This window comes from Uloborus diversus, chromosome 7 (genome assembly GCF_026930045.1).
Source record: "Uloborus diversus isolate 005 chromosome 7, Udiv.v.3.1, whole genome shotgun sequence".
Taxonomy (NCBI): domain Eukaryota; kingdom Metazoa; phylum Arthropoda; class Arachnida; order Araneae; family Uloboridae; genus Uloborus; species Uloborus diversus.
This window is the reverse complement of record NC_072737.1, coordinates 164,770,153-164,789,598: the sequence shown is the minus strand read 5'-3', so window position 1 is coordinate 164,789,598 and position 19,446 is coordinate 164,770,153. Positions and strand designations below refer to the sequence as shown.

Genomic DNA, 19,446 nt, shown 5'->3' with positions numbered 1-19,446 from the left:
GTCTCTCGGCCTCCATCGCCCCTCCCTTGTATCCTTCCTTGCTCTCATCGGTGGTCAGACTAAGTTCTTTGATTCCAAGTAGAGGCTTTTTTTTTTTTTTTTTTTTTGTAAAAAGAACTGAGAAAGAAAGGAAAACTTTTTTCTTCTAAAAAGGAAATAAAATTAAAAAAAAAAGAAAAAATAATTTGAATTTTGACATCTTGAATTCAAATTATGTTTTTCGCAATCACGAGTGTGTGTATGTAGGCGCGTGTGTTTGTGTGGGGGGTATATGTGTTTGTGTGTGGAGGTATGTGTGTTTGTGTGTAGGGGGTACGTGTATGTGTGTAGGCATGTGTGTTTGTGTCTGTGTGCTGGCATAAGTGTGTGGGTAGTTGTGTGTATGAATGTGTGTGTGGCGGCGGGTTGGTATGTGTATGTGTGTGTAGACATATGTGTTTGTGTCTGTGTGCAGGCATGAATGTGTGGTTAGTTGTGTGTATGTTTTTGTGTGTGTGTAGGTGTGTGTGTGTGTAGTTTTTATGTATGCGTGTGTGTAGGATATTGGCGCAACCTGGAAACGGCTTTCGCTATAGGAACAGCATCGTGAGGAGCCGGTCGACGGTGATCGTGCGGAGGGTGGCGGTGGGAAAATAAAATGATAGCACGCCAAAAACAGTCAAATGAAAGCAATAAGCAATCGTGATTGCTCAAAAATCCCTCGGTCATGGCATTTTTTCGCAAATTTTTGCCTGACCGTAAGTAAAAAGACATTGTCTTAGACTATATCATAAGGAATCTCATATAAGTTTAGACGCCGCAGTTTATTTTTACATTTATTTTTTTTAAATATAAAATCTACACCAGTTATGCTTGCCTTATAAAAAATGGAAGGTAATTCAAAGGTGCTGCATAATCATACAACCAAAATGAACCTTCATACACTTTATTCCGTTGAATATCTAACCATTTACCTTCTGGTAGATAGATGTCTCTTTTCTGCTGTCCTTTCTGCAAAACAGGAGCCACTAAAATTCCATCACCTACTAAGAACTGCGTGTCTATGTTAAGGGCGTCGTTGTCGGTGGGGGCAAGCCACCACAGCGGGCGTATGATTGGTTCACCAGTTCTAACAGATTCTCTTGCAATGTCCAATATGTAATGAGAGTACGTTTGACGTAGATTTACCATTTTCAGGGCTATTTTTACAATTTGTTCATCATAGTCCCAAGGAGGGATTGAAAACTGAATGCCTGGCAAGAACACATTCGCTTCAAGCCAGCGAATGTACAACTCTGGATCTGGTAATGACCCTTGGACGGATTCATAGTTATTGCCTCCGACCATATCTGGTAGAATAAAATAATATCCCAAGAGAGATAGCTGTAGGGCCGTAGGAATAAGAGTCAGCAATCCGTTTTCATGATCCCAGCGGGAAAACTTGTCGAACATTCGCACGAAAATGGGTAGTTCTTGAGAAGCATGTCCGACTCTGACTTCAACCCTACCTCCAAATCTGGCAGCAATGTTCGCGTACGATCGAGTAAAAGTATTCGGCTGGTTATTTACTGATTTATTGTGTAAACTGTAGCTCTCAGTAAGCCACAAAACTTCTCCAGCATCAAACTTGAAGGATTCGATTCCGTAAACTTCCTTTAAATGCATCAGACGTTGAATGAACCATTCTACGGCTTCGCTGTTCGTGGTGTCTAAAAGTGCACCTTCACCATTCCACCAGTTTACCGGAAGTGTTCTTCCCCGCTTGTCTTTAATCCAAAATCCTTTATCCTCACCAATTCTGAAAGTCTCGCATTCCATGTTGCAAAACGGATGAACCCATAAAGTAACTGGGAATTGCAATCTGTTTAATTCTCGCACAAGTCCTTCAGGGTCAGGAAACTTTTTCATATCGAAATCCAAATCTCCATAACAGGTTTCCCATTCGTCGTCTATTTCAATCTGGCTGAATGGGAATCCAGAGTCTTTAATTTCCTCAGCAAACTCCAGAACAGCAGTGTCATTGATGTCTTTCTTATATCGAGCCCACGTGGACCAGATTGGATATTGGAACAACCCCTCCTCTGGGATGCCTGTTGGCTTTTTAAACCATCTGTGGATGCTGTGCGAATACACATCTTTCACATTCATCGCGCTGCAGATCGTGTAATCTAAGACCGGGGTGTTGGAATATCCTCTATAAGGATGTTTCCTCGTCGAAGTTGTGAAACAAAGCTTTCCACTCCCGCTCTCGTTGAAGCTTACGAACAGCGGAACATGGTGGTCGACCCTTAGAGCAAATCCTGCAGACGATACCCACAGACTCTCCATGACATTTCCAGTCGGGTGCTGAGCAGGATCACCAGTCACAGCAGGGTACCATGACCTGGAAGACGTTTGCATCGGCCATCGTTGTGACAGTTCCTCACCACCACCGAACCAAGAATCATCACCAATCACGAAGCAATCCATGGCGCCTTCCAAGTGGTTCCTCCAAAGGATTTTGTAGCAAGACACAGCATGACAGGTTTCTGTTTCCTCTTCACACTGATCGGTGTTATCTTTCACTATGGATACGGACATCCCTCTGTCATACTCCACACAGATGGATCTCTTGGAAGAATCAGTCTCCTCACATGGTTGGTAACTGGTGTTACTTCGCTGTGGCAACCATCCCAAGTAGCCCTTCAACGTGGGTCCTCTGGACGATGTGAGATCAAGCAGCAATTTCGATGACAGAGTAAGTTGAAGGGAATCCAAACGTAACGTTGGAATTTCGGATGAGTTGCCATCTGTATCAGTGACAATGGCACTAACATGATGTTTGAAAATGATGCAAATCAAAAGCAAACATTTCATGAAGTTCATCTAAAAGATAATAATAATAATAATAATAATAACAATAATGTTAAAACAGCAACAACAATAATAATAATAACTAGAAAATGATGCAAATTAAAAGCGAACATTTCATGAAGTTCATCTAAAAGATAATAATAATAATAGTAATAATAATAATAATGATAAAACAGCAACAACAGTAATAATAATAACTAGAAGAAGCATAAATATAAGAAATGAACGAACTTACTAGATTTTAGTAATTATTGTAAAGGATTATAAAATACCAATAACACCACAAAGGAATTCAAAAAAGCAAATACTGTCGGCCCCGCTTAATTGGGTAACGGATAAACGAATACTCGCTTATACGAATAAAACCTCCCAGAACCGAATCTTTCCTCATAGAAAAAATGTTAATGATCCCCGGTTAATCGAATAGTTTCCCCGGATAATCGAATAATATTGATCAGCTTTCGCAAATATTTTTGTTGAGAAAATTTTTGAATAAATTTGAAATAAATTAAGGAAGAACAATTATTGACCTAAAATTGCAAAATAATATTTTTCGCCGAAAACGGGCGAGAAAAACAACATTTATATTCGATCAAAACATTTCCACTATTCTATCAAATTTCTTTTGTCTTTTGAAAAACAATAGATAGTGCAATCGATAATTAAATTAAATAACACAAAAGTATTTTCGAAAGACATTGGGCAAGCAATTCACTATTATGAAGTCTTTCAAAAAATAATGCATTGAAAAAAGGTGCTAAAACAAAAATTTCATAACTCAAGTTGTAAGTTATTTTTTACAATTTTCATACGTACTTGTAATATGTATACTAATTATTTTAAAACTATTTTGCTGCTTATTTAGCTTATTGCAAAAACTTTTTTTCCAATAACGTTAATTATTTCCTCTGTATGGCTATTTAATTAAAAATTATTATTACGCTTTAAGACAAATGTTGTCAATTTAAAAAGGTAAATAAAATTTCCTCGCTTAGTCAAATACTCCGCTTAATCGAATAATATTTCTTGGAACCGACAATATTCAATTAAGCGGAGCCGACTATCTCAAAGAGGACTTAAGAAAAATCAATGAAGCTTCGTCCAATATTGAACACCAAAAAAAAAAAACTAATTTGAATTCTAAAATTTTGAATTCAAATTATGTTTTTCGCAATCACGAGCTGCGACAAGACCCTAATCATTGGAGTTATTATTTCTAGAAACGTCTCCTGTCCCCCCAAGCCTACCCCTTCTTCTGTGCGGTTACGTGTGAATAGTTGTGTGTGTGTGTGTGTGTGTGCGTAGACTTGTGTGTATGCATAGGCGTGAGTGAGTGTATGTGTGTGAAGTCGTTTGTGTGTATGTGTGTGAGTGTGTGAGCGTACGTGTGTGTAGGACATGGACGCCTCCGACCAGGAGAAGCGGATAGCTCAGGTGGTGCTACAGAAGGCCCTGATCCAAGTTGAAAAAGGAACCAAACGCCAAGAACGGTCAAGTGAGGACAATAAGCAATCGTGATTGCTCAAAAAATAAATAAATAAATAAACAAAAAAACCTGTTAGAAGTGCATTGTGTAGAAAAATCTACATTGTGCAGCAGGTTGCAACGAATATGAAAATACATAATAAATTCAGGAGAGCAGTGCTGCTCAACCTCTTTGCCTTTCACCACTTTTGCTTTTCCCGAAGGCCACACCTCAGAGCAATATAAATCTCGTGGGCCAGAATACATATAAGGTTTAACAATGCTTATTTTTTTCCTAAATAACATGCGAGAACACGGAAAAGGAAAGAAAATTACTAACCAAGAATTTTGTTGTTATTTTTATTACATGTCTATTTCATAAGTTCAAAGATTCCCCCAGTTTTTTAGAAGGCAATTTCTAAATATTTGATTCGAAATTTTGCAACAATCAGTCCTTACCTAATGAATATCGGTTGTTTTGCACGTTTCCAGAGCATAGTTTTGGATTCGTAATATTGATTCTAACAATAGGCTACATGGATCAGTTTTACGACCGTAGGTTGGGTACCACGTCTCATAAGAACAGGGCCCTAAATAAAGGTCACGGACTTCGAAATTTGTATACCAACAGATTAGTTCCAATAATCTTTGTATTTTTCTTCAGTAAAGAGTAACACGTAATTTGTATCAATAAAATGAACTACTTACAGTTATTTGTTTTAACGAAAATCATATAAAGCCATCATTTTGGCACAAAGGAGGAGGCAAATTCCTCCTTGACTTTGAGAAAGAATGGGGTCGTTTCCAAAATTTTAAAAGTATTTTTTTCTGAAAGAGCATGCTTAAAAACATAGGATCTGACCATTTTTTAAGTAATTAGACTAAGTTTAATATTAAAAAAAAAAAAACTTAAATCGGTGCTCTTTCATCGTTTAACGCTTCTGCCGATGACATCACAAATGATGAAATGCCATTAGGTGTTGCCATTCCCGGTCCAAAATATTTAACTCGCATCTTTACTCAAGTGTACGGGCAACGATATGGTTGATAGCAAGCGTAGAGCGCAATTTTAATTCACTACTTGATTATCATAACGTGGAAACGTAGTAGAAAGATGCGCCAAATTGCATCATTTGTGACGTCATCAAGACCACGCCTTGTTTGAAAAATAAGGCATTTAAAAAAATTAATTAAAAAAAAAACTGTTGGGAAAATGAAAGTATTTTCTGGGTCCAAATAATTTTTTTTGCTTATTCTATCCATTTCAATGAATAAAAATAGTACTTTTGACTGAAGGAAACCACTCCATTGCATTTGTGTATACACTCAAGAGCCAAAATATTATGACCACCCCCACATTTTGCAAAGAACTCGCCTGGATGACGTGGAAGGCACGTGATCAGGTGGAAGCGATATTTAACTGCTGCTGGAGAGTCTGAAGAATCATTATTTCACTTATTTCTGTGTGTGATGGGAAAGGCTGCGGATCTAAGCAACTTTGACAGATTGTAATGGCTCGAAGGTTCGGAACAAGTATTTCAGAAACTGCCCAACTTGTGGGTTGTTCGTGACCTACAGTTGATAGTACTTATGAAAAGTGGATGAATGACGGTGAAACCACCTGTAGGCGACATGGTATTGGACGTCCACACGCTATCGAAGAAAAAGGTCGTCGGAGACTGTCTCGCATGGTGAAGCAAAACCGGAGCCAGACAGTGGCTCAGCTGACAGCTCAATACAATGCAGGGCCAAGTAGAATAGTATCGAAGCACACTGCTCAGCGGAAACTGTTGGATATGGGCCTACGCAGCAAACGTCCCACTCGTGTGCCTTTGCTGACCAAGCGTCACCGCCAACTGCTCCTGCGCTGGGCCCGGTAACATCGCGTTTGGTCCATGGATCAGTGGGAGAGAGTTGCCTGGTCATATGAATCACGCTTTGTCATGCATCACGGCGATGGCCGTGTCAGTATACGCCGTCTTCCGGGCGAACAGCTGCTCCCTCAATGTACAGTAGGTCATACACAGGCCGGTGGTGGCTATATCATGCTTTGGGGGACGTTCTCTTGGGCGTCTCTGGGATCCATGGTTGTGGTACAGCAGACTCTGAAAGCCACAGGGTATCTGAACACCATTGCGGACCAGTTGCACCCTTACATAACCTCTATTTTTCCAGCTGAAAATGGAATGTTCCAACAGGACAATGCCCCGTGTCACAAGGCTAAGATTGTGTTGGAGTGGTTCGAGGAACATGATGCTGAATTCCAGTTAATGTTCTGGCCGCCTAACTCACCGGATCTCAATCCGATAGAACACTTTTAGGATGTCATGGGACGGCAGCTCAGAGTTCAAAGACCATCAATTCGCAATATCTCGGATTTGCGTAACAATTATTTAAACATCTGGTACAATCTGTCTCCGGCCATCTACCATGGACTTGTGGCATCCATGCCAAGGCGGGTTGAAGCTGTGTTGCGCGCCAAAGGTGGGCCAACTCGTTATTGACAGGTGGTCATAATGTTTTGGCTCTTGAGTGTATGTTGGCTCGGTTTCTGTTGTTTTTATGTTGGTTTTGTTGTTAATTGGCATGTTGTTGTGTTGTTGTGACTTATTCCCCATGATCTAGTCGAAGCTAGACCAGGTCCAAGAGTCTATGTATCCCCAACAAGCGCGTGTGTGTGTATGTGCTTGTGTATGTGTGTAGGTGTATATATGTGTGTGTAGGTGTATATATGTACATGTGTGTAGGTGCGTGTATGTAGGCGTGTAAGGGTAGGATATTGACGAAACCTGGAGACGGTTTTCGCTAGAGCAGCACCGTGAGGAGTCGGTCGACGTTGATGCTGCGGAGGGTGCTGGTGGGAAAATAAAATCATAGGAACGCCTAAAACAGTCAAGTGAAAGCAATAAGCAATCGTGATTGCTCAAAAAAAAAAAAAAAAATGAAATAATTGAAAGAGCGTATTTCAGATGATATATTCATTCTTGCGGTCGTATTAGCTGTAAATCAAATTTACATTTATTTCTAAATCCGATTTATACTTCAAATATCTTTTGGGACTCTTCTTCAAAAACAACTTTTAAAAAATTTCTTTCGTTGCTAATTACGTGAGGATAACAGTTATTCATTGATTGATAACAATTCAAGTGTATCAACTTGACCCAATGCTGGCCAAAATGATACAAATTTGAAAAAAAAATATTCAAGATTTTTTTAATATGAAAAAATAAAAAATATATATCAACAAAGGTTTTGAAACCATTAATCGACAAAAAAACAAGAATTGTATTACATGTAATTTTGTTTCGGTACGTAACATTAGTAACAAAAATGACGAAATTCAAAATGCAAAAAGCATCAACTAGGGGAAGGTTGCCGTACTGGTTCCATGAATGGACCGCGAAGATTTTCCCCACCGGAGTTTGTACAGGCCATCAAGATTTGACATCTCACTGTGCCTCAGAATCACAAATTAAAGTGTAAACTCCAAGCAGGGCTGGCGCCTAGTACAGGACCTTCCCCGGCTCATTGCATCATCGCGTCCGTGGACCACTTTCGACTGTAGTCCTTTGAATCCAGCCGTACGGGGGGCTCGCTATGCGGTCTCTCGAGTGATACAATTTGAGGCGTATCGCTAGGAGGGGGGGGGGGAGAGGTAAGGTGAAGAAAAGTGCCTTCCTCTGTCTGAAAACAGTCTAATGCGAGTCGACAATGAGCTAGAACTACTACATGTTGTAGTTAAACTTGCAAGTATAATTTATACTCTTCACTTACTAATGATTGGCAGTTTTAATTAGTACTAACATATCTTTGAATATCACTAGTAAATTCAACCTGGGCCATGGTAGCCCGATCGGTAGAGTGTCGGATTCGGGGCCAGAGGGTCCTGGGTTCGAACCTCGATGGTCGAAGACCCACCGTCGTCATTAAAGGGGACTGGGCGACGTTAAATATTCTCGTGGTCTCAATGTCCTCCAAGTGAAACGATACCTCTGGGGGTGCTAGTACTAGGTAGCTATTAGCTCCTGGACTAGTTCTAAATTCTCATTAACTGTTCGATCCGATGATGGTGCTGCCATCTATCGATATATAAAATAATGGAGGCAAGGCACTTAGTATGCAGACCTCGACATAAATACAGTTGTAGTCAGTTGTGACTCTGAATAGGAATAGGAATAGGAATTCAACCTATAACATTGGCTTGAAAGAGTACCATTTTCAAGAATCAATTCCCATATTTCATGTTTCATCATGAATCGTCACAGCAGTAACATGTATTAGAATATTAAAAATGACGAAGTTGCTATTATTGGATCGTTATGTGTTTCCATGAATGGCCCACCTGACTAAGTGGTTCAATCATGGAAACTCACAAGTATGTATTATTACAATTTAAGCTCAATTATTTTTGGAAATTGCACAATTTTTTTTTTTTCAAAAATATGGTAACAAGGGAAAATATTTTTTTTCGTAATTTATGAAAACTCCTTTGCATTATTATAATTTCAACTTGAAAACTTTTATAATTGATACAATAATGTTACAAATTCTGTAAACAGTAATTATTGTAGTAACGTAACCTGTAAATAGTTTCTTGTAATGAATATACAACCCCTTTACATTCGGCTGAAGTATACGATCCCCCTATTTTTTTTTCATTGATAAAATAAGATAACGGTCTACGAATTTCGAGAAGCATTTCGAATGTTGTGGAAACTGTTTGATGTTTATAAAAGTGTCCTGCGTGATAAAAAGTTAGTTTCGATTGAGAATTCGAACTGAGAGTGTATTAGCTCTGTTTATTGCGAGGCATTTCACTGTGTTGTTTTTCGTACTTGGAAGTAAATACGTGTGTAACCGTTGAGTTTACGGTGTGGTGTGATATTTGTTTAATTGCTGATGATTAATTTAGCAGTTGTTAACGATTTCTCCTGTACATAGTGTAAATAAAGCTCCTGTGTTTTTATCAAGAACTGTGTCGTCCTTTCAAGAAAGTTGGAAGTCGCACCGGATCCGTTACAATATTTTCAAAAAAATAAATTTTAGTACAGTTCCAAATACTTTTGCTGATCCAGAAAAAGGCAAAAGGAGTAAAATATGGCCAGGGGACAACTGAGAGTATGGAACGTGCTGACAAAATTTTGTTTCGTGAGAAATCACAAACGTAGTTATGTGTGATTTCTTAGTTCATTACCTTTTAAAATGATTGATTTTTAATGAAGTATATAATCTGTGATGTGCTGAACAAAGTGATGACTTTTTCGTTGAATGGTCCTGTACATAATTTTTCAACGGATGCTTTATGTTTCTTTTACATCGGTACCTCAGATTTCTAAACCTACAATTTGTTTCGTCATTGCTATTTCAGCAAAAAAAAAATATTAACCAATACTTTCAGCAAATGACAAGAGGTTGACGTTAGATGTCCCGCGCGTGTTGCATGCAAATAAATTAAATTTTAAATAACAAAATTATCTCCATATATTAAACTAGTATGTTGTGGCCATCACGAAACTTTCTTCTATATTTTTCTTTTCTTTTTCTGATCCCTCCCCATGCTTGATGAGGAAGCAATATTCCCAACAAAAACAAAATTACACATGCAAAAACTTGAACAATGTCTGAATTATTGCAAAAGCAAAGCAAAGAGCGAAAATTGAAAGTTATTTTAAAAGCCTTTCTTGAATTAATTACAAACATTTATTTGTTAACAAACACAGGATGGCAACAATTAAAAATTTTAAATCATTGAGATAATTTTTCCGATCACTTCCATACAATTAAAATCACGAGAAATACGCAGACGACAGTCTATTATGATTTATCTTTCTTATTGTTGCAATTATAAAGCTATTTTTATTCACAAAAAAAAAAAAAAAAAAAAAATCAACACCTCTTGGAGCGATTGGCGTCAAAATTGAACCAAAGACGGTTTACATATGGATTCACATATATTCCAAATTTCAACCAGAACGTAGCATTACTTTTTGAGATAGGGCACTCACAATGGAAAAAAAGAGCGGGTGATTGCGCTACCCCCTTTTTAACTGTTGACACCAAAATAAAATCAGCTCCTATACCCACTAAGGGCTACTTGCCGATAAATTTTTCTTTCATTCCGTTCATTATTTCTTGAGATACAGCAGTCACAATTGACGACAAAAAACGTTCTATAGCTCAACCCCCGTTTCAGTTATTGACACCAAAATTGAATCAGCACCTGTTCCTGTTAATGGCAACATATGGACCAAATTTTGTTTGATTCCGCCAGTTACTTCCTGAGGAATAGCAAGCACGCGTAGCTCAAAAAACGTCCCACTGCTCCACCCCCCTTGTAGGAATTCGCGCCAAAAACCAATGGGCACAAGTTCACATAGCGACACATATGTGTACCAAATTTCGTTCGATTTTATGGGGTAGTTTTTGCTGTAGAGCGGCCACAAAAAACTGGTCACACACAGACGTGACACACATACACACACACACACACACACACACACACACACACAGACATTTTCCAAAAATAGTCGAAATGGACTCAGCACACCTCAAAACGTTCGAATCCGTCAAAATTCGAAATTCGAAAATTTGCACGAATCCAATACTTTCTTCTATATATTAGATATAGAAGAAAGTAAAAAAAGTAAGATCAAAGAAATTGTGAAAGGAAGTCTGGCGGACCAGTGTCCAGGAGACCCCATTGCACCTACAGCCTTGAAATTTTTAACAAAATTATTTCGAGCAACTGGGTTTTTTTTTATTTTAAAAATCGTAGTAGTTTTGTTATAATTAACTATTTAAGTTAAAAATTTCACGTAAATTGCTTACTAAATGGATGAAAAATTTATCACACTCCTTACCATTAAATGTCGTTCGAAAGAGATTTTGTTACTGCATCAATTAAAGCATGTTCCAACTTTCTAAATTAATTAAAACAGCATATATAAGGTTTTCTATTTTAGCGGAAAATCGTAGGGAAATAAACTCAATTCAAGTCCTTAACTAAAGAGCAAAATATATTACTAGAGACACAAACTGAACAGGACTTTTCAAACGCACAAAAATGCCATTTTACAATGCTCAGGAGCCTCTTAGCACCTATTCGCAACCTCAGCAAACTATAGGGGACGCTGCAGTCACTGTCCAATGGCGGATGAAAAAGGTAAAACAAACGCACGCCGTAACGATTAAACTGCTTCTAAGCTTAGTAAATGACAGAAATTTTTGTTCGTATGTATGATTTTTTTTGTTCTTCATTCTTTTGAAAAGATGTTTTTAAAGTCTTTTGGTTATTCTGACCCATGTAGAAAGAGATGAGAAATCAAAAAGTATTACAAAAGTAAGAAATTAATGCAAAACACACAGCAAGTTGTTCTGAAGCAGCCATTTTCACGATGTTGAATTCGATATTCATAAATTTTTGGTTCACTTCGAACAACATTTTCATTTTGTACTGTTTTTTTTCTTTTCATTGGTACTTATTATGTCAGTTTTCGTGACATTTCCGGCATTTGATGACATTTTTGTCACATAGTGCACATACGTGACCGTAAGACTGTCAGGAGTAAAATTTAATGCTAGATAATTTAGTTGTTCACTTCGAACAACATTTTCATTTTGTACCGTTTTTTTCTTTTCATTGGTACTTATTATGTCAGCTTTCGTGACATTTCCGGCATTTGATGACATTTTTGTCACATAGTGCACATACGTGACCGTAAGACTGTCAAGAGTAAAATTTAATGCTAGATAATTTATTTCTATGACTATGATTGAATATCGAAGAGGAAGATGATATTCATTGTTTTGTTTATCTGGAGCAAATTGTTTTTATTTATGTAATTAACTTATTTCTTCGAATCAGTTCATTTTAATTATCACTGTTTCATACGTTTCTAATACTCAACTAAATGAGAAAATTCTGTCATGGTATGCTGTGTAAATCATTTACAAAATGCTTACGGATGTGTAGTGGCACAGTGGCAGTTCTGTTTTAAATCTTCATGCATTTAATTCATTCGTCAAGGAACTGATTTAACTGACAAGCGAAATCTCGTCAAAATTATTCTTTCACAAAATACTAAACCAATAACCCTAAACAAATTTTTTGTGAAACTCTTCCACCGATAATGGCAGCTTTTGCAGAGCAATAAAGTAAAGTTGGCGCACTATTTTAGCGATAAAAGTTCCAAGCTTTCATTTTTTATTGTTCAAATTCTTAACGTCTTTCTGTATTTTTCAATCCGTTCTGCAATAAATATTTTCAAGAATATTTACATTTCAGGAAGATGCTGTAGTAATAAGGTTATTTGAATCAATTATTTGGAATTAGGTTAAGGAAAAAACAGTAATTTTTCAGCATGTCCCTAGTGTCCAGCCAATGTTATTAAGTCCGCTTTTTTTCCATCGAAATGGAAAACTAATATTTATTCAAATTCACACAGAACAAGATAAATAAAATGTGTACTCACAGTTTTTTAGCAGATATTTTTGATGTTAAGCTGTTGCGAATGACGATTCCAAATGATGAATCACGCAAATAAAAGAAAAATACTCATAACAAACTGCTTGTTTTGCCCAAAATGGTACACGTGGAATGCTATGTTTTACCTTTTTCGGCAATTTTATAAATCACCGAAAAGTAGCGTATTCGAGCTCTGGAGTTGCGAATAGATCTACAAGTTAGTACAAATTAGTTTTAAACCCGTGAAGGGGGAAAGGTGCTTTTTGTTCCAAACAAAACTCGTAACGCGTTGTTCTTCTGATTGTTTCTTATCGACGATTAAAATCTTGGCGAATCAAATAAGATTGAAGAGCAATCTTTGGGGGTCGGTGAGCACTAACAAGCAGGGAGCGGAGCCCCCTAGTTTATTGAAAATAGAACTGTTTCAAAAGTGCTATTGTATCAAATGTAGTGACAAAACAAAAGTGCTTATTCCTGTTTAATTGAATTATTAAGATCTATAACAAAATGTTGGCGACATTATAGAATCTGTCCCGCACGAGAGAATGACCTATAAACATTAAATTCTCTCTCTTTTTAGAATAATTGTATTGTTTAATTTTTCATGTGTATGAATGAACGTCCTAATGTGCAATCTTTGCTTTTAAAATCTTTTTTAGTTAAATCAAAATTTGCTAAAGTTGGATAATCCGGAGGATTCGTTTATTCGGGTTGAGTCATTTCCCAACCATCACAGTTACTGTAGAAAGTTGAACCAAGGACTTTTCTAAAATCTTTGGTCGAACTACTAGGATAGTCGCTAGATGGCAACACCAAACACTTAGGTAAGATAAGGTGTAAAGATCAAGATTATTTTCTATGTCTATTTCCGCCAAAATAAAAAATCACAATTAGAATTTCAACCCGTTTCATGAAAAACAGTCGGAAAAAGAAAGGTTTAAGAGGGAAGAATCGAAACAGCGGTGTTAGGGGAAAAAATAAAATCCACGGAATGGCACATTTTTCCCCCTTTGAGTGTGTTTTAGAAAAAGAATGTGCTTAGAAAAGAACACGAAGTTATGAAGCCATCTTAATTGCCTTATTAAATTGCAAAGCATAAGAAGTGATGTTAAAAAAAAGAACAGTGTGAACGATTATTATTCTTGCGCGTATTCTTATAAGTAAGAATAAGCATTGTATTGTAGTAATGAGAATGAAAATAATTACGAAATCCCTGAGGCGTTTCATCAGAAGATATCTCTTTGAGGTATATATTTCGTTGTTATTTCACTATTTATTTAAAAGGACCTAAGCGAAATTTCATAACTAATTGATAAGTTGTTTCGAGGGCATCTATAAATTTAATCCTAATAATTAAAATTAAATGTTTTCAATTGTATATAAGCAGCTGAGTATCTTATATCAATAAAAATGGGAGGTATACTTTGTATACGGTTGCCTGTTCGATGTAGTAGATTTTATGCTTAGAATGCATTTGTAGTTAAGTGCACAAAATAAGCCATACCTTCCTTCTCTGAGCAGCCCCCACTACGTCGTTTCTCTCATTAGTGAAAACTGAAAGTTAAATATAACGAAAAAACATTAACTCAACGATAAAACATTAAACGACGACCTTGAAACTCGTCACCTCAATTCAACTTGGAACGGAGCGGGTTCTGGCTGGCGGCCGTCCAGAGAGCATTCATCTCCATACTATCGCGTTAAAAGATGCGGGGACGCATATGTAAGCAGCGTTTCTGGAATTGTGGGTCGCGACTCCAAATGGGGCGACAAGGAGAAATGATGGAGTCGTGAAAATTCAATAGGAGAGGAGGGGTAGTCCCAGGGTGTAGCGATAGGGTGGTTATTCCCTCCCCCTTCACACACACAGAGAAATGAATAAGGAGCAGTACAAATTCAATAAAAACTCTCTTAATCAATAAATAAATAAATAAATAAAATAAAATAAAATAAAAATAATTAATTTGAATTTTGACATCTTGAATTCAAATAATGTTTTTCGCAATCACGAGTGTGTGTATGTAGGCGTGTGTGTTTGTGTGTGGGAGGTATGTGTGTTTGTGTGTAGGGGGTATGTGCATGTGTGTGTAGGCATGTGTGTTTGTGTCTGTGTGCTGGCATAAGTGTGTGGGTAGTTGTGTGTATGAATGTGTGTGTGTGGGGCGGGTATGTGTATGTGTGTGTAGGCATACGTGTTTGTGTATGTGTATGTGTAGGTGTAGGTGTGTGTTTGTGTGTGTGCGTGTGTGCAGTTGTGAATGTATGCGCATGTGTGTAGGACATGGATGCAACCTGGAGACGGCTTTCGCTAGAGGAGCAGCATCGTGAGGAGCCGGTCGACGGTGATTGTGCGGAGGGTGGTGGTGGGAAATTAAAATGATAGCACGCCAAAAACAGTCAAGTGAAAGCAATAAGCAATCGTGATTGCTCAAAAATAAAATAAAAAATAAAAATAAAATCCTCACACATCTCACCCCGGTAAAAAAGTGACAAAACTCAAAATTTGGGAACAACGTACTAGCTACTGATTTAAAGTCTAACTTTATTGTCTTTTCTTTGCCTCAAAATGTGCACAAAGTTAGCTGACATAACTGGTGCGTGGTGGCATGATAACGATATAATCAATAGTGATACATCATTAAAATTTCATAATTTAGAAGGACATTTTTCGAACTTTGAGTACGCATTATTAATTAAGACAACAGAAACTAATCAGTAAAAATCAGTTTTAAATCTGCAATATTGGGAGACTCCTCCTGTGGCCCACTTCTCTGGTACAATAAAGTATCTCCTAGTTGTGGCTTTTCTGCTAAAGAAGATGAGAGCGCCAAGTCATTTCATGCGTGCGATCGTAAGTGGACACAAAAAGAATCTTGCCAAGTCATCTAGTATGTGCTATCATAAGAGGACACAAAAAGAAACTTGCTATGTTAATTGTTAAAAAAGCTTCGAAAGCTATCTGATGTATTTCTAAGTAGGCCACTTTCTGGACTGTCTGGGGTTTGGAAAAGAGGAATAGTTTTTTAGGGCTCACCTAGAAAAGGGTGCAGCCTAAATAACTCCCACGCAGGCCTTGCACTTGGGGGGGGGGGACTCCTCCCGAGCTTTGCAAAATTTATTTATTTACATGTAAGTGGATAAGGTTCTACTGTTTTTACTTATATTCCATTAGCCTCCTGAAAAATTTCGAAATGTCCGGCCGTTTTCCACACTTGACATGTGAATAACAAGCAACAAAGAAAAACTTTTTCAAAACTTATTTACGCTTTTAAAGAAAAATGTTACCGCCCTCCTTGTCTAGTGGTCTGAGGAGTCTGACTGCGATGGGGTGGTCCCGGGCATGAATCCCGGCTTGCGTATGGATGTACTTTCTCTCTCCTGACCTTCCCTTATGTGAATTTGTTGTTATGGTGTGAATGGTTGCCTACCCTATAAATGGCTCCTTATGGTGTGTGTGTGTGCTGTGGAAGTCGGACTTCACACCAAATTACGGTACAGTTGGAAAAGTGAAGCAGCGTACCCCCCCCCCTACCCGCCCCTTCCAAACGGCCATAGTGTAGCTGGAACAAGACAATAACAACAACAAAAATATTTACATTTCATGTAGTGTGGCACGCTCGTAGACTTGCTGGTCGTTCTGTTGAGAGGGCAAATCTCTATTTTATGTTACACTACTGGTCTATCCCCTCTGCTCCCCAAACTTCATCAACCCCCATGTACTACAAGCAGTTCCATCCGGATTGCTATTTAATCCAAACTCGCCGCAATCGTTCCCGGCGTTACCAGAATCTTTTTATTCTTTTACAGCTTTTGCGAAATAATTTCAACCGTTGATTATAAAAAGAGAAATTCGCCACGACACTTCTACCTCATAACCGCGATTTCATTGGAATGTTTCAATTCAATTTTCACTCACTTCCTGTGCCCGGATTCTTCTAAAAATGCGACCTGGTGACAGTTGAATATTCTACAATCAGATTATTATCTAATCCCTAACAATTAATTTATTCCAATATTAAGCAAAACTTTCACATAAATCCTTCAACATCAGAGTGACGAAATACTTCTACATATTAAAATTATATATCAAAAGAAAGCCCTGATTTTTCTGCATGATACGAAATTTGTTCCGATTTTCCAATGTAATTTGAACGTGAATCATAAATGTTTTAAACAAATTTCAATTTAAAATGGAGGTGAGCCTTCAATTAGAAACAACAGCCGCGTTCACAACTTACTTTTCGACCCGTTAAATCCCCACTCTGGCTCCGCAAATAACCCGATTGAAGAATTCCCCGTTTCCATGTAAAAAGCGGCTCTCCCATTGTACCAGAGAAAGCGGTTTTTACCCAGCATCCTTAGCGGCTAGTAGACGAACTTGATTCGCGTAATGCATTCCGGGTAAAAACACCGCTTTCACTCCAGAAGCTAGCAGGAGTAGAAAGATTCCACATAAAACCCGCTAGTAACCGGAATGCAGTGAAAAGCAGGTTTTTCCGGGGTCGAAAGTGTCCATAGAAACGGCCCTAAAGGTCATTGTTTCATAATATTTTATTCAACGTCATGACGTTTCATCGATTTTACTTGCTGCGGCGACTCCGTCATTTAGACATCCATAGCATAGTAAGAAACCCTGAATCACTTTGTTTAGAATAGGGCTGATTCCATGGACACTTTCGATCCCGAAAAAAACCTGTTTTCACCGCATTCCGGTTACTAGCGGGTTTTATGTAGAATCTTTCTACTCCTGCTAGCTTCTGGAGTGAAAGCGGTGTTTTTACCCAGAATGCATTACGCGAAACAAGTTCGTCTACTAGCAGCTAAGGATGCTGGGTAAAAACCGCTTTCTCTGGTACAATGGGAGAACCGCTTTTTACATGGAAACGGGGAATTTTTCAATCGGTTTTTTGCGGAGGCAGAGCGGGGATTTACCGGGTCGAAAAGTGCGTTATGAACGCGGCTAATGTGACATCATCCAAATACCAACTTTTATACTCACAGCATGAAGAGAGGTCTTCAAATTCATTTATGAAGCCACACCCTGAAGTTCCGCATTACTGTTTGACCATCGATTACATGGAAAGGCTAATGTCCGGTTTATAGGCGGAAATGGACACATCTATTAGTTTATAGGGATGTTAGTTGGTTTGTTTCAGATGTGCACTTTTGCCTCTCTATTATTTAGCCTTAGTGTTGTAAAAGTGAAAATTTGCTTACAGCAACATTTTTTAAATCTAAAGTATATTCGATCTATATTCTCACCGCAAAAACTAATTGATTTTATTTATTTACAACAAAGTTTTGAGATTACCATTTTGCTTCTACGTTCCTGAACGATATGAAAGCATTTTATTTTCTTTTTATTGTTTCCATGGAAACTATTTTTGTTTCCCCTTATTTTATTTTAGAGAATACAATAAATGAATAAGGCACTAGTGACATTATAAAACGTGTGCATCAAAATCCCATCGTTATTTTCCCTTCTCCCCTGCTAGATTCATTCAGATGTAATCGTCTTTACTTGGCACATTGCCAAATTACATAAAATCTATGGTCAAACAGTACCTTCTACGGCCTCTATTTTAATACTGTTGGGATTTCTTGTCGGATCGCAGTTTTCAGTTCTTGTGATATTCCCGTCTTTCATTGGTACACTTTAACCCTCAAGCGGGGCCGGATTTGGAAGTGTGGAGGCCCCGGGGCAACGAAGGAGTGGAGGTCCCTAATCAGGGTTCGAAAAGATCATCATATTTTCGAAAATATCCGATACTCTGACATATATCCGAATATTTTGATATATATGTATATATCCGATATTTTCGATCAGCACTTTAATAGTAAATACATCCTGAAGTTACTGATATTTATTTTTTTACTTAGGATATTTTGAAAAAATTTTATTGTGGGGGGCCCCTTTGTTGTGGAGGCCCCGGGGCAGTAGCCCCGCCTGCCCTCCCCTAAATCCGGCCTTGCCCTCAAGTATTCTAAGAGGAAGAGTTCGCTAGTAGGAAGATCGTGGGGACGTACTGGTCTCGGAAAGTAACCTCAATCAGGTGCCCAAGAAATATTTGTCACTGGATCTTCATCGATGCACCTGCTATGTGTGCAGTGGTATTATCCTGTTGGAACTACAAATTTAATCCTCTAGTTCGTTGAGTAATAGAAGTAGGAAGTTCTGTAGTACGAGTAATCGTTACTGTTCAGACCTTCTTTTCGAAAAAAAAAGTTTGCCTATAATTTTGATTTTAACAACAGAGGCAGTAACATTTTGGCTGTGGAGCAGAGGCGGATCAAGTGATGTGGAGATCTAAGCGGTAAAATTTGGGGCTCCCCAAACTTAGGTAAAAAAAATAGAAGTTCAAATTAAAAAAAAAACTATAAACAAAAATTAGAAGCAATGCTGCTGCATAATAATTTTTATTTAAGCACCCTATATAAATTTTCGTCATGTTTTATTGGTAGCAAAATCATCAGTTATTACTTTCTTCTATATCTAATATATAGAAGAAAGTATTGGATTCGTGCAAATTTTCGAATTTCGAATTTTGACGGATTCGAACGTTTTGAGGTGTGCTGAGTCCATTTCGACCATTTTTGGAAAATGTCTGTCTGTGTGTGTGTGTGTGTGTGTATGTATGTATGTGTGTATGTATGTGTGTCACGTCTGTGTGTGACCAGTTTTTTGT

General features: G+C 37.8%; 1 protein-coding gene across 1 annotated transcript; it reads right to left on the bottom strand.

Annotated features, from left to right (window-relative positions):
• Nucleotides 1-244: 244 nt before the first annotated feature.
• On the bottom strand, nucleotides 245-14,409 carry LOC129225946 (myogenesis-regulating glycosidase-like). The gene is made up of 2 exons (XM_054860500.1): nucleotides 14,265-14,409; nucleotides 245-2,844 (listed from the first exon to the last, which is right to left on the bottom strand). The coding sequence occupies exon 2, from the start codon at nucleotides 2,842-2,844 to the stop codon at nucleotides 847-849; it is 1,998 nt and encodes a 665-aa protein (XP_054716475.1). The 5' UTR covers nucleotides 14,265-14,409; the 3' UTR covers nucleotides 245-846.
• Nucleotides 14,410-19,446: the final 5,037 nt, after the last annotated feature.